Source organism: Enoplosus armatus, chromosome 11, assembly GCF_043641665.1.
Source record: "Enoplosus armatus isolate fEnoArm2 chromosome 11, fEnoArm2.hap1, whole genome shotgun sequence".
Taxonomy (NCBI): domain Eukaryota; kingdom Metazoa; phylum Chordata; class Actinopteri; order Centrarchiformes; family Enoplosidae; genus Enoplosus; species Enoplosus armatus.
This window is the reverse complement of record NC_092190.1, coordinates 11,289,973-11,305,493: the sequence shown is the minus strand read 5'-3', so window position 1 is coordinate 11,305,493 and position 15,521 is coordinate 11,289,973. Positions and strand designations below refer to the sequence as shown.

General features: G+C 41.2%; 1 protein-coding gene across 2 annotated transcripts; it reads right to left on the bottom strand.

Annotated features, from left to right (window-relative positions):
* Positions 1-1,642: 1,642 nt before the first annotated feature.
* Positions 1,643-14,525, bottom strand: gpm6bb (glycoprotein M6Bb). Of its 2 annotated transcripts, none has more exons than XM_070914281.1 (7): positions 14,462-14,525; positions 6,569-6,755; positions 5,676-5,832; positions 5,314-5,482; positions 4,301-4,374; positions 4,144-4,209; positions 1,643-1,792 (listed from the first exon to the last, which is right to left on the bottom strand). In XM_070914281.1, the coding sequence occupies exons 1-7, from the start codon at positions 14,508-14,510 to the stop codon at positions 1,643-1,645; spliced, it is 852 nt and encodes a 283-aa protein (XP_070770382.1). In that variant the 5' UTR covers positions 14,511-14,525. The 2 variants fall into 2 exon arrangements, with proteins under 2 accessions (XP_070770382.1, XP_070770381.1); XM_070914280.1 differs by lacking the exon at positions 1,643-1,792 and adding an exon at positions 3,600-3,680 and having other exon boundaries at positions 14,462-14,510.
* Between the last annotated feature and the right edge of the window lie 996 nt (positions 14,526-15,521).

Sequence of the window (15,521 nt, the reverse complement as noted above, 5' to 3'; positions counted from 1 at the left end):
ATTAATTTGTATTCAGTTAGAAAAAAAAAGGAAACAGGCAAACACTGCCTACTACTGATGTCAGCATACATGACTGTATATCACATGTGTCACTGCAGAAACAGTTGTCTTCATGCAACAAAGAAACATCAAGTTATCCCTGTAACTCAACTAATGGAAATAAAAGATTACATGAGTAATTATGTCAGCATTATGACAATTGCACATCAAAAACAGGTGCAATTATAGAAAATTAAGAAAAAAAATTAAGTGGTTTTATCTTCAAAAATAAAACACTTCCAAAATCCTGACTTTTACATTTTTCACACCTTAGGTTCTTTAGATCTGTAGGTTTTTCCAAAGTACCATTGCACATGGGACGTAGTCACACTTGTTTTATAGGATTTTTCAAAATCAAGTAAATTTTGATCAGATATTACAATATAAGATCAGACATTACAATAGATAATGAGCATTTATGAGGGATCAGAGAGCTCTTTTTGTTGGTAAGCCTTGATCTTTTTTTTTCATTTGCATAAATTAATACACATGAACCAAACTTTTTAAGATATCGAATACACTGAATATCCTTCTGTCGCATTATTGGCAGCCATCCACATTTAGCAAGCAAGTTATTCGTATGGCATTAAGCATAAAAAATTAAATTCTATGATACTGTGATGTAGAGGAGCTTCCGGTGTGTATGGTTAGTTTACTTTGCAGCTATACCCTGATACATACTATGTGTCTGAGGCATCTTTTTACAGTTAAAATGGGATTTCCAAACCATAGTTTTACGAGGGAGAAGTGTTTGTTCCACACTGAGGTAGTGTTAATGTAGGCCATGAATGTTCTGACTTAAGTAGCTGTACAATGAAAAATAGAAAACCAATTATTAACACTTAGGATTATCACGAAGTTTCAGATGCAGTTAAATACTTTTACCGCCACTTTTACAACAGAACTGGGTCCACATTATATATTTAACCTCTGTCCCTACTTCGAAGTCAAAGCAAAACATCTTGTGACACGCCACAGTCTTGTGTCAGTACATTATAAATTGATGTTTCCTCTATCTAGAAGTGACACACTAACTCAGATTGGATGTAAGGCCTTTCATGTTGTGTGTAACTCATCCGTCTTTTTGATTGAAAGAGAGCAAACAAATAAAATGTTACATTCCCTTTGTTGGAAACTGGCCACCACTGCTCAAAAGAAAGACAGAGCAAGACCGTAAAACAAACAGACGTTGTTATGCGTTGTGTAAGAATAGTGCAATGTCTCAAGCTTCACCAGCAAAAACTGGCTGTAAAAAGGGCTAGAGAAAATCAAACACTACATGAATATCAGACTTCAATTCAGAATCCCTTCAGAAAAATAGAAGATTTAAAAAAAAAAACAACAGCATATATGGAAATTTTAAGTAGCAGTTCCAAAACACTTGTTGGTGAGTTAGTGCAGAAAGCAACTGATGCATTAGTTTGTTAGGAGCCTGGTTAGTACTGCACAGTGTCACGGCAGTTGGCAGGTTATTTTAGCTGAGCATTGTCTCGGTCCAAAGGGGGCCACAGTGGTTGGCCACAGCGTCTATGTGTCTATGTGTGTGTGTGTGTGTGTGTGTGTGTGTGTTTGCGTGGACTGTGAGTGTGAGCGTGTAATATCCTTATGTGTAGGAATTGAGGCATTCCTTTGAGCGTGAGGTGATGTCCTGCAGCTCCCGCTCTTCCTTCATTTTGATGTCTTGGTAGGCATGCATTTGACTGGCATCCTTAAGGTAGGCCCAGTTTGCTGAGAGAATCATGAGGAAGTGGATCTGGAAGAGAAGGGTGAGGTGGATGGCCGGTGAGCATGTCAAAGATGCAAAGCAAGCTACAGGAGTCAGAGCTACAGTACGTACATTACAGACATACACAAACATAAAGTTAAGCTTTTAAAAAGACTTTACACACAAGGGTGGCAAAGGATAAAACTGAAAAAAAGACTTATTGTAACATTATTGTTACAATTATTACTAATACTGGAGTTACGTTACTAACTTGCTATGCAATACTACCGAAAATAGATTTTTTTTTTTTTAAGGCGTGAGAATGAATAGAGAAGAGAAAGAGAGCCAAAGGTTGTGCGTGCAAGTTTTATGCAGCTTGAGGTTAGTGCAAAGCATGAGATTTTTGTATTTTATGAATCTGATCCTGTTCCATATGAGGTTCAGTATTATATTCCTGTAGGATTTGTAAGAAATAGACCACATAGGGATACTTTTGTAAACAAAGATTGTTTATTTTATATAGAAAGTAAAAGCTACAGTCTTCAAAAACTTAGGAGAAAATTAAATATATGAAATATGGAGTATAAGTAACTATAAACAGATCAAAGAATCTGAAAAAATGTAAGCATGCAGGCTCAGTGTTAAGATAAAAACAAATGGCTCTTTAATGGCACTTTGAGAAAGAATAAAGGAAAATGTATGAAACAAAACATCAACTTCATAGCTGAGGCTATAGCAGCGTCAGCCCCCATAGAAAATATACATTTACTCTACTCTAAAATAGGAGAATTTCTTTTTTTGTTTTATAAAATACATGAAATGAAAGCGAGGCTTAGGGCCTCACGCAGAAGTATACCCCTGGTACTGGCCTAACCCTTCATAGTGTGCTGTGCTAGGTATGTGCAGTCACTTTGAAATCTATAATAAACACAACTGGTCGCCGTAATACTCATCAGAATAAAACAGTTGATGAAAGGTTTTTAGTTCAGTTTAGAGTCTAACTTGTGACAAAAGAAATAATACTGAATGTTTTCTGCATAACACTTTGCGGTGTCATGGGTCGGCACCAAACTTTTAAGGCTAAGGAAAAAAACCAAAGAAATATAAAGGACAAGGCACTTTGCCACTGTAGCTAGTCCTTTTATAAATGTATCACTAGAATTCAGTCTCACCAAAACTGTTAATCTGGCAATGAAAAACATAAAGCCTGAGAACACCTGTAATATTTGTCATCAGAGCTTTATACTGTAGATCTACGTGTGCTTGGTGCAGTGTGTGTCTTGATCAGACCTCAATTTAGATCATTTTTAAAATTGTGTGTTACAACCTGTACAGGGATCTTACGTTAAGTGCTTCAGGAGTTTGTGCACAAATTCGCATTTCAGCTCTGACTGCAGTCAACTGATGCTCGTCCTGTCATGCAAGGTGAGGTACTGCATGTTAAATACTGTAGGTTTTTTGTTTTTTTTTAAATCTGAAATACTCAAGATGCGGTCAGAATCAGCTTGACACATTACGAATATAAATAACACTGTGTTGTGATTTCTAGCTGTGCACATTTCTATAAAATCTGATGGTGACAAAAGTCTAAGTAAGTGCCAAGGAAAGCAGAACAACCCAGTCAACTAAACACCACCTCAATCTGAAGACACTTTCATTAGGTGTCCTCAGACAAGCAAATATCCCTGGATACCAAATGCTAAAGGAAGCATACAATCAGCTATTTACACTAAAGGAGAGATGTTGATTTTTCTATTCTCAGGTTTTGTTTTGTTTTTTTTAGTTCATTTGTTGTCAGTGGCAACTGTCTCTACTCAGTACAGCCTCAAATGCTGTACTGTGCTCTTAAAACAGTTTAAAACTTAGTGCAGCAGTCTTCTCGACTCTTAAACTTCAAAACAGCAAAGTTATAAGTGGTAGCCATCATGTAGATCAGCTGGTGGAAGAGAACAGAAAAGGTTGTAAGAGAACATGCCGGTGACCTCCTCGTCACTAGTACTGTGACATAGTTAGTAAAGTGACCGAATATTTTCCAGCAGTAAAAGTTTAAAAAAAGTAAAAGGATCAAATGTTAGAGATCATAATACAATATCCTATTTGAGATTTTGTGGCTCAAACTTATGATTATGATTTTTAGAAAAAGACGCACAAAAGGCAAGCCCTTAGCTACACCCTCTCCCATCCATCCTAAAATAAAAACGGGGCCATGTGCATCTAAGCAGATGGTAAAAAGCAATGGGTTTGGAGCTGAGGAAAAAGCCTATGTGTGATCTTCCTTGGTGTGGTTACATAAACCATATGGGAATGACAAGAGGAGCACTTGACACATGATCTGCTGATACAAACCGTGCAAAGATGGACTAAAGGGAGGGGACGGAAGAGACTGGAGGGAAGCTTACCAGAGCGATCACAGTGGCTCCTGCCCCAGCACACGCTACGATGTACAGGTGATAAGACAGGTAGAACTGGAAAAAGACAAGCAACACGGATTACTCTTCAGTTAAAAAAAAAAAAAAAAACTTAGATAGATAGATCTGATAGAAGACAACCTCTCACCTCACTGGTGTTGCAGATGTCACCTAGCGTAGATCCACAGGCTTTTCCTGGTGTGGCATTCCATGGGATAATTCCTGAAAGCCAAGAAATTCAACTTCATTGTACCATGAGAATAATGATCAAACCTGTCAAGAGTCTACTGAGTTCAAAGCATAAAATGATTGTTGTTATTTTTGCTAAAATGTCTGCTAAACTGAGATTTAAAAGGGGGTAGGGCTCCGATTTCACACATGAAAATCAGTTTAGTCATCATGAGGACTACTCCTAAGCCTGAGAAGTTATATAATGTCTTTTGAGCTTTTTTTAAAGTCTGAGAGAATAACCCCTGATGATGTCAATCCATTTTTAATGGAAAGCCTGCATTACAAACTGGGCATGTGGAAAAATCCTGGGCATATCAGTCAGAGAGGGTCTAATGAAAGATAATGGGAAATGTAGGATCCAGTGTTTTTAGAGCCTGACCTGTAGAGACTAAAAGTCTGAAGTATCACGACCTCTGCTGCTTTGGAGTATTCTTTTATTTGAATCTGTCCCTTTCAAGTTCCCCAACTTTATGGAGGTGCAATAGTAAGATGTTTGAGTACTTCTTTATGGAACACACAGCTATGAAAAAAATCCCAGTGAACACTTGGCTTGTTATTTTCTGATCAGTATTGTTTACTGTGATACTAAAGATGGACGTGAATATATTATAATAATAAGATGGAGGTGAATATATTATAACATATTTCAAAATCATGTTGATTTTTAAAGACTTTCCTCTTAACTTGTGAATTACTGGATAATTTTACCTCTTTGGGCCTTTTAAAATTATTCAAAGACATATGCAACAGGTGATGAGGGCTCACAAGTAGACATTGCTTGGTTTTAAGAGATTAAAAGCCAAAAAGGTTGGTACCCCCTATATGAGAATATTGTATATTATAAATATATGGTTCTAAGCCACCTCAGTGTGTGCACTAATAAGTGATGCCTAACAAGACATCTTCTTGGACAAAGTGTTATTATCTTACCATACTGACGAACATCCACACAGATGGAGTCAATGTTGGTGAGGTTGGCCATGGGAGACCTCACGGCAGCACAGGTAGACCACATGTTGTAGAAGAGGAAGACTGGCACAGCAGAGAAGCCAAACACACCGAGCCAGGCCACACCCAGAATGTATGTGAGGAACACAAACTGAGGACACAGAGGTGGCACAACGTTAGCGTCATCAGATGACCATGAAACCAAATCAGTCGTAAAAAGGTAACAATTACGCTCCTCCTCATCCTCTTTCTTCCGTCATACTTTGTTCCTATAATGACCATCATCGTCTTCATCCTTGTATGTATTTTTTAAGCATTCTGCGTTTAAACATCAGGTACCATACCATTCCACTGATGCAGCGTCCACAGATGGTGGTCTTGAACTCGCTGTGCAGTTCCTTGACCGCGCTGGTCGTGTAGAAGCCCTCAGCCAGCAGAATGATCCCATACAGGAAGAAAAACGAAGCAATGCCATAGATGACATACTGCATCAGCTGTATTCTGTTAAAGAGAAACGTCACACATGAGCTTAGTAGTGCCTGTAAAAACAGAGTAAGCACAAATCAACGACTCGCATGTTTTTAGCCTCCAAACTTAACACCTGGAGAAATCCACTAAAAGTGTCAGGTAAAGGAGCAGCAAGACATACCACTGTCTGGTGTGGAAAATAGCTGCTTGCGATCATTCATCATTTTTTTGCATGCAATCTTTAAAACATGTGTAACCATAAACAGATGGTTGTGATTGAGATAGTGGCTCAGCTTCCCTAAGACGTGAAGAGAGACGCTAAGCCCAAATGTGGAGATAACAGGTGATGCATGTCTCTGGAAATCATCCGCCGAGAGACAGACTCCCTCTGCAGACATCTTAAATTAAACAGTGCACTCCAAATCTACGGCAACATAAAACATATGTGAAGTCCTGTCTCTGCCCTGTCATTCCTCTTTTATTGTCTGGACTAATGGATTAAAAAAAGGTCCATATTAGGACTGTTCTCCAGGATAAGGTGAGCGTGGGAGACGTTATCAGCTAAAAATAGCCTACTGTACATAAAGTCAACCTCATTAAAAGTGCTTTCTATCTTACTATAGGCCTCTCTTTATTGCAATGGTTATGTAAGAACACATTTTCACACTGAGGATATTACCAGGATGTCATCACTTTTATTTGTTTCTCAGACACTGGCAAGCATTACAAGCTGTCATGTAGTGCATACATAGAGTATGAGGCCACTTACACATCAGTGAGCATGGCGTGATCACTGGTGACCTTGGAGAAGTGGGTTTCCAGGATGGTCACGGTGCCAGTGAGAGCCACATGGCCACATCCGCAGAACAGGGCAACACCAGAGAAGCAGAGGATCGTAGCCACCAGCGACGCGTACGGCACCCCGCCTAAACATTTGATGCAGCACTCAAAGCAACCTGCAGGAAAAAAAACCCCAGAAAAACTGTGTCAGTGATATCATGGAACAGTGTTTTATACCAGATCTTTTTACTTTAAAAGGCCACATAGTAAATTTTAAGTCAACATCAGCCCTCAATTCCATATAAGGGATTGTGTCTCACTTGCAGGGGGCAGGGTACAACCCTGAACAGATCAATATAGAGTTTTGTAACCAATAACACCAAATGGCGTTTTGTCACTCATCAGGACTCAAGATTAAAGAACACCAGACTGACTTAGAGATCCTCAACGCTGCAAAGGAACTGATACAGACAGAGCAGACAAGTCTGTTCAAAATAGATTTCATAAAATGTGTCTGTGGTCAGACACATTTCCTTTCAAGACTTCTGCGATGCAAAGTACCACCGGAAACAGTACAGTTTGCTGCTGTGAGGCGGAGGCTTTACAGTCCTCACTGCCTTTAATGTACCATATGACAATTCATCACGACACTTAAAGGGAACTAATGGCCATCCAACAGGTCAGAGCAATGGGGTGTCTGCCAAGCTGTAATGGAAATCAATGGCAACACACAATGAGGGAATGAAGTGACCCAGATGGATCTGCCTCATCCAATGTGTTCTTATGCCTTGTGAAATGGAGCCAGTCACCACAATGCACTGTCTGTGGACGCACGCAAACAAACCACAGTGTGCTTCCAATCAGATCCACATGTGTCTGACAGGATGTTGTTGAGTCACAGGACATCCAGGTCAATGGTTGTTAATGTTTTAAAGCTCTCACATGCATGTCACACTGCAACCAAAGTATTTACAGCTGCTATAATCAATAATTTTAGTTTAACAATGGATCAAAATGACGATGTGTATGTGGCAGAGGTTGTTTGTAGTGACAAACCTATAAAGAATTATCGCCGGCTCTACAGTTCCCCTCAACTCTACAGAGCATTTAGCCTCTTTAAGCTCATTGTTTTGGTTTTCCACCCTGCAACATTACTGATTTGGTTCACTCTCACCGCTCTCATTAGCACCATTAAGCTCTCATAAACCCTTGATACACTACCTACCCAGCATCAAGCAGCAGCAACTGACAAAGTTAGCAACTAGCTGGTGAACATAGTGGAGCATCTAGCAGCTACAGAGCCAGATACTTCCCTCAGGAGTTGGTAAAACTAATGCTAATTGTTGCTCCCCATCTGCTGGATACATAAATAAGCAATTGCCTGCTAACAAGTCAGCGAGCTGCACTGCTTTCAAGTGGCCAAAACATAAATTATTGGAGGATTAAAAAATTACGTTTAAATATGTTGTGGGTTTAAAAGAACTGCACCAAACTTCACAGAACAGATTGTGCAAATTGCATTTCATCCATACCCGAGCACAGTATATGTAATAGGAACAAGACAATTACAATGCAGTAGAAATAATCAGATTAAAATTTCCACAAACATCTTTGCACATTCTGTTACATATCAATAGCATGAGACCATGTTATACATATGAATAATTTGTGATGTTGTGCTCCTGTCAGTATATAATGTATGTGTATATATCTATATGATAGGGCAAATAGAGGCTAAGACGTTATATACTGTATATGTTTTTTCGTGAATCCATCACAAAGGGTTTTCTTATTTCTGCTCTTTCTTGTCTGTAGTAGGAAAATGAGGGCTGCAGAGCTTATCTTAGTTCAACACAACTTTGTGTTTTTCTTGAAGAAAACGGACCAACTACTTGCTTGCCTCTTCCACGAGGCGAGAATCCTTAAAGTTCATCTGTGTTTGCGCTCGTTGCTGTGACAAAAGAAAATGACAACAGATACGGTGCTGCTGGGCCAATACTTTTGCAGTCACACGCTTCATCCTGACTGTTTGTGTAGTACAGGGAGGTAAAACCATTTTGTCCCATGGTGGGTGAATAGGAGTTGCCATGGCAGCATTTTAACCACAACCCAATGAGTGTGCCCACAGCAGAGTCACTAACTTCTACCGCAGCCCACATTTCTCTGATGAACATGTCGGGGGGGGCTGCTGTGAGTTAGAGCGCAGAGCTCCACAGGATATTGAGCCCAGCTGCAAAGTAAATACAGTCCATTTGAATGGAGAGCTGCTCTTGTAGTGGATGTAACTGTCAGGTAGTTCTGATCCAGTAGCAGACCATATCTTTGCTATAAATCAACTAGCTCTCACAGTTCACCCTCCTGAAGAGAAGAAATATTTCCAGATGAAAAGTGTGGTTAGAGTTTATCTCCATTACCAAATCTCTTGTGTAAATGTGAACAAAGTGACAGAGGCTGTAACAACAGTCACACTGATTTATTTAGAATTAATTTGATTGAAACCAACAGTGACATGTCATGGATGAAAATCAACACGACTGTCAAACTCATTAAGTGTCTGTTTGGTTTCAAACCCTGCCTTCAAATGCATCACTATTCCCATTAGATCAACTGTCAAAAAGCTGATTGCTATGATATCATTATGACAGTTAGTCTGCCTTAATAGCCTGAATTTTTAATGGATCTGACAACGAGGAGAAAAATGTCTGAAGATATATAGGGATGTCTAAAGCTATGAGGAAACAAAACTGTCTCTGAATGTATGAAATGCTTCAAATGCTTTGAAACGTCACGTTGACCACGTAACCAAACTATCCTGGAGCCCGACATGAGGAAGGTCAGCCTGACATATCTGCTTCTGCCATGCTTGTCTAAATGTGGAGCACTTAGAGAGAGAAAACATACATTATGTTTGAAAGCCACCAATCTAATCGATAAGCCATCTGTTTGATTAGTGTCCAGTCCACAAGAGTGGTTTTGCTTTTGAAGCCTCCAGGCTGAGCATGTTGGTTAGACATCGCTCTATCAATGGAGAAACCTTGTGTCACTTACTGGTTGTTATGCTTAATAACACAATAAATCCAAGGTGGTATTTTCACAGCTGGGCTGGACATGTTGGCAGGTTAGTATAACTCTGTTCTGGCTGACTGAAAAAACACTGGCACAAGGACAGATGTGGCTCAACTATTAGCAACCTCAGGAATACTACTCTGTTCACAAAGGGCCTCTGTGAAAGCTTTAGTCTTGGTATTAGACATCAGGGGAGACAGAGATGACATCAAAGCCCAACACCACTTTTAAGTAGTCCTGCACAAAGTACCATGGGAACAGTATAGTCTGCACCACAGTAAAATCAGTCTCATTCAGTCGATGGATTCAAAGCAGAGGTAGGATTTTGAAGTAATCGCAGGGTCTGTGAGATATTACGTGCAGTCTTATCATGAAATCTGCATACTTTATAGAAGGCTGCATGTTTAAGAATCAGTCCTCGTCTAAAGCTTTACTTTTTTTCGTTCTCTTTTTGAGGAAGGTGGGGCTGCACTGTAGGGTTAAAGGAATAATTTGATATTTTGGGAAACTTATTTGCTTTCTCGCTGAGATAATATTTGTTTGTTAAATATAGGACTAAAGCCAAGCAGCCAGTTAGCCTAGCTTAGCATTAAGATTGGAAATAGATGGGAACAGCTAGCCTGTCTCTGTCTAAAGCTAACAAAATTTAGCTCACAGCACATTTAAAGCTCACTAATTAAACGCATATCTTGTTTGTATAATTCAAACAAAACTTCAATTCATGGTTTTACAGTATTTATATACGGTACAATTTTATGGCAGGAGGCTCAGGTGGTTGCCTGGTAACCTCATTGTGATGACAAGACACCAGGAGCTTCATACTGTATTTATCAGACAGATGTGAGAGTGATATCAATCTTCTTGTCAAAATGTTCATAGAGGACGTTGTAGGACGTGTATTTGAGAGTTATAAGATAGACAGCCTGTATTAGTAAACCTACCACGCAGCACAGTACGGACTGTTTTGTGTACTGTGTGGGATTTCATAGCACACAGGATATTGCGGGTCAGACTTTAGCTCAAACCATCCTCCTCCACAGGGGATAACAGTAGGAGCTGGTGACTCTCAACAACAAGCTTGTACTTAATGGATCTTGCTGGCTTGTTCTGAATGGAGCATCATAAATGAAAATCACGTTGGGCCTTTTTCCCTCTGATGACTTTCACATGCTCCCAGTCCCTGACTAATACTCCTGGTTAGACCTCCAGCCACTTCAAGACTCTCCACTCTCCAACTCACTGCTACAGTACATGAATGGGAGGAGGAGCGATAGAATGAAAAACAGAGCTAGAGAACAAAATACAGACAAGTTAGCGACTGTTTGTAATGACAATGTCAGGCCTTACAGCAGCGGCTACATTTGCCACATCGGGATCACAAGGAGTGTGTGTGTGTGTGTGTGTGTGTGTGTGTGTGTGTGGGGGGGGGGGGGGGGGGGGGAGTGTGTGTTTGCACGTATGACATTGTGTGAGAGAGACCAAAAAAAATAGAGACAGAGAGAGAGTCCAAGAAGCCCCGATACAAAGGGCCAGTGTGTGCAGCCCTAGACTGTCCATCACACTGGACTCTCAGGGGCCATTCAGAATGGCAGAGAACCACAGCCCGCTCTTCCGGCCCACAGGCTTGAGGCCCAGGACAAGCCCACCGCTGAGCTCCATCCTGTGTGCCCCTCCAGCACTACACATAGCTTAGCCACAATGAGCAACAGCAGCTACTTCACACTCCAGGGGGATCCTGTTTGTCAAAGCATCTCAAATCATCCAAAGTGTGAATGAGATGGCTCATTAAGAACGACAGGAGTTGCAGGCAAGCTGGCATACAGACCCGCAGACAGACAAACAGACAGAGGCACAGCTAGACAGAGTGACCAAGAAAAACAAGGGTTCAGTCTCAGCCTTGTAACCACAATGCTGGACTACCAAGCAGGCAAAGTGAGACATTCAAGACTTCCAGAGGTTTACTGAGTGTCAGGTGTTTTTTTTGTTATTTTATGATCATTTTATACCTTTATTTGACAGCCAACACTAGAGAGAGTGACAGAAAATGAGAGGAGAGAGAAAGGGGGAATGACATGCAACAAAGGCCCCCGGCCGGAAGGGAACCAGGGACGTTGCAATTCATGATTGGTGCCATAAACCCCAGATCACCAGGATGCCCGATTTTCGATAATTGTATTACTTGCAAATTTGTAAGGGAATTTGCATAATTAAAAAGGAGAATATCAACTGGGTCCCTCATTATTACATAATCTTATGGCCCTATTATGCAGAGGGCCCTGTGTCACAATGTATTTCTTAAATAAAGCTGTCAAATTAGCACATACTTACGAACAGAAAACCTAGAACCAGGTAATATCCCAGGAGTTAGAGCTGCAACGAAGATGTCACCTTGGACTCCAAACAATTAATCCATTAATCCAAAAAACAATCGGTAGATTAATCGATAATGAAATCAATCGTTGCAACCGGTTGTTGGTTGGTTTGTCTGCAAAATATAATGAAGCTGCCTTCTATAGTATGCTGTGTGTACTGTACTTGTGTACTTGATTGGTACAAGGGGGGCAACAGGGGCCCAACAGCACGTGCATGCATCGCTACAGTTTGCTTGACCCCTGCAGCTGGCTCTGCTTCATCACCACCCTCCATCCTTCAACAACAGACATCACGCTAACACAGCTTGTCAACACGGCAAAGCTGAAATCTTCCAACAGCTGGGGCCCTCAGTGGAAAGTGGAAAAATGTCTACATTTGCGTAGAGAAATACCAACTGGATGTGATCAAGCGAGCAGCAGACATTTTGAAAAACATTGTTTTATTTTGATGTCTGCAGCAGACACAAACACAGACACACCCACACCAGCGCAAACAAAGAATCACATGCAAGAAAAACACATACAAGCAACAAATAAATTGTATGTACATTGTAAAAGTATGTATATCATATACAAACAAACCCCACTCACATAAACAAACACACTTGGACACACACAATTTTTGATGAAGACATTGCAACTCGTCCATCTCATCCCCGAGTCCAAAACAACAAACTGGCTTCCAGCTCCGTCAAAAACGCCATCCAGCTTTAATCTAACATCTAGCCTCATTGCTAACAGATGTGCCTGTTTACAGCTAATGCTAAGTATTGTTGTTTGTTGCTTCACTGGGGCAACTGCCAAAGCACCATTTATGAGAAACAGTCTCATTTTCCACACTCTTCCACTTTGAGAGGAGCGATACTTAAAAATGCCATAATGGCTATAATGGCCATTCTCGAGGGACGGAGGAGATCTGAGCCTGCAAATTCGTCAAAAGTGGTCTCACTGTTTACTTATCTAACAAGGGAAACATGTACTCTGTCAGCTAATAGCTGTTGACTCCAGCTCACCCATGGCTGTGCGTGAAAGCAGCTGAGGGTGTGTATGTATTCGATGACAATAAGAGGCAATGATGGCTGTAATGGCTCATAAACTGTGTGTTTGGGTACAGTAGAGGAGTAAATATGTGAACATGAGTTGCTGTGTGAGTAAATGCTGGGAGAGTCGAGTCAAGCCAACTCTGTTTATAGGTCAATATCACATATAGTGTCTCAATGGGCTTCACAGGCCGACAGGTTCCTGACCCAGCCCTTAAAGCTTTCTAAGGCAAGGAACAGCTCTGAGCCCCAACCATGTGATCGCAACATCCACAGTAGGAGTCCAGCTAAGGACCTTTGTTGCATCTCTCTCTCCCCTCGTTTCCTGTCAGCTCTCTACTGTCTATTGTACTATTGAGAGGTAAAATGTAGGACTAGGATTAGTAAGGGGTTGGACTTTTTTGTCAATCAACATAATGTTTATCCCCCCCCTGTAAATACTAAACATTGGCTGCTTCAAATGTGAAGATTTGCCACTTTTCTCAATTTTATATCACTGCAAAATGAATACCTTTACTCCATTTTCTGACAGATTGAAAATGACAATAATCTTTAGTCACAGCCCTGGATACACGTGACAGTTTTGGAAGTTGTACAAATTGGAGATTATTAAGTATAAGGAAAGAGAGGTTTCAAAGTTACTTTTGCAGATTATAACATTATTAAGCACCCTGAGAGACACCGCAGCCTTTCTTGGGCGAAGTGCTCTAAATCTTCAATATTTTACCTGGAATAGATGTTCAGACCAAAGAATAAAAGAAAAATCAATGATTCCTGCTGATTCCTCCTAGAAGGGGGCGAGGAAGTTAATGACTCTCTCTCTATCTCTTTAGTGTACACACTCCTCACAGAGCTGTCTATTTGTGAGACTGGTAATATCTGGTTCATTTATCTTTGTCCTTGCCAGCCCCTCATCCACCTCATTAATCATCGGTCTCCCCCTCTGAAAGAACAACTCAGACGCACCCTGAGGTTTGATTGATCTGCTGTTGATTCTGCAACAGGCTCATTGTCCTTAAAAGTGACACTAGCATGATGATGACCGGCGGCGACACAGCATCCCTCCTGCTGCAGGACCGAGGTCTGCTGAAAACAACCCATATACTTAAACTAATTAGATCATAAAACGAGCGCAAGCAAAAACACTGCAGAAAAACAAAACACTCTGGAAGCATGACAGACGCAGCGATGCACAGTTCGCAACTGGAATATCAACAATTTATGTGCATACAAACATTGAAACAAGAATGCTGTGTTGACATTTAAAAATTTGAAGTCCCTGCTGAGAAAAATCTACCCAACTATTGTGTGAAGTGAAACCAAGCAGGCTGGAGTAGGTTAAAGCCCCAGTAAACACAGCAGTGAAAAGAACTGAACTGGCTCTTTGTGAGCGCTCATTGGTACCTCTTTTGTCCTGCCTCTGGTCTTGGTTTTCTTCTGATGGAGTTTCCATGGTTGTTTTTCTCCCATCCAACAAAAATGCTTCCTTTCAGCAAATTCTCTCTTCCTTTCTCCCCCTTACTCTCTCCTCTCTCGCGCCCTCTCCTTCCCGCACGTTTCCCCTCTCTCTCTCTCTCTCTCTCTCTCTCTCCTCCACGTTCACTCTTTTGGTCTCGTCCTGCCTCACGAAGGCACCGCTCCCCTGTACACCACAGTTCCTTTCAAAGATGCAGAGGTCTTGTCAGAAGGGATTTGGCTGAGCTCAGTGCGTGCCCCAGTCATATATCCAGTTTCACAGGCGAAATGTGCATCTATTGTGTTTTGCGCTGACTGTTTTGGGATTCAGCTTGGAGTCAAATCCAAACTCCGTCCTCTCACGCGTCCCTGTCTCAGAAACCCGAGGCAGAACCCTGAATAGCAATCCAGAGCAAGCTGCCTGGTGAGAACTGGTTTGTTATATCAGAGAGGGGGGTGCAGTGGGTGAAAACCCTACTCTGTGCTGTATAGGCTCACGTCTCTCTGTTTTGCATGAATGTGAGTGTGTGCATGCTGTGGTGCTGTGGTGTGGTTGGGGGGGTTAGCCCTTCATCTTCTGATTTGCACCATATGCCCTCTGCTCCTGCAACATACATTAGCAACCTCTGACTGCTATCTTCCCTCCATCTGGTGGCTTCTATCCCACATGAAAAGGACACAGGAAAGGCAGGCAGATCTACATTTCCTAAACAAGGAGACAGAGCGTCCTCTGGGCTGATACAAACAACAGAGGAAACATCACGTCAAAATGGAAGATCCAGAGAACTAGAAGGGCAGAAACATGAGGACTTTAAGAGGGGCGAAGGCGCTCATAAAGTAGGGAGAAATAAGAGAACGCTAAGAGGATGATACAGTCAGAAACAACTTTTTTAACAAGTTGTAACAGAGAAAGAGGAAGACGGAGAGCGAGAGATGACCAACAGACAGAGAGGGAGACAGGGAAGAAGATCTTGGCTGTGTTTGTTTGGCAACAGCAGGCCGAGGAGCC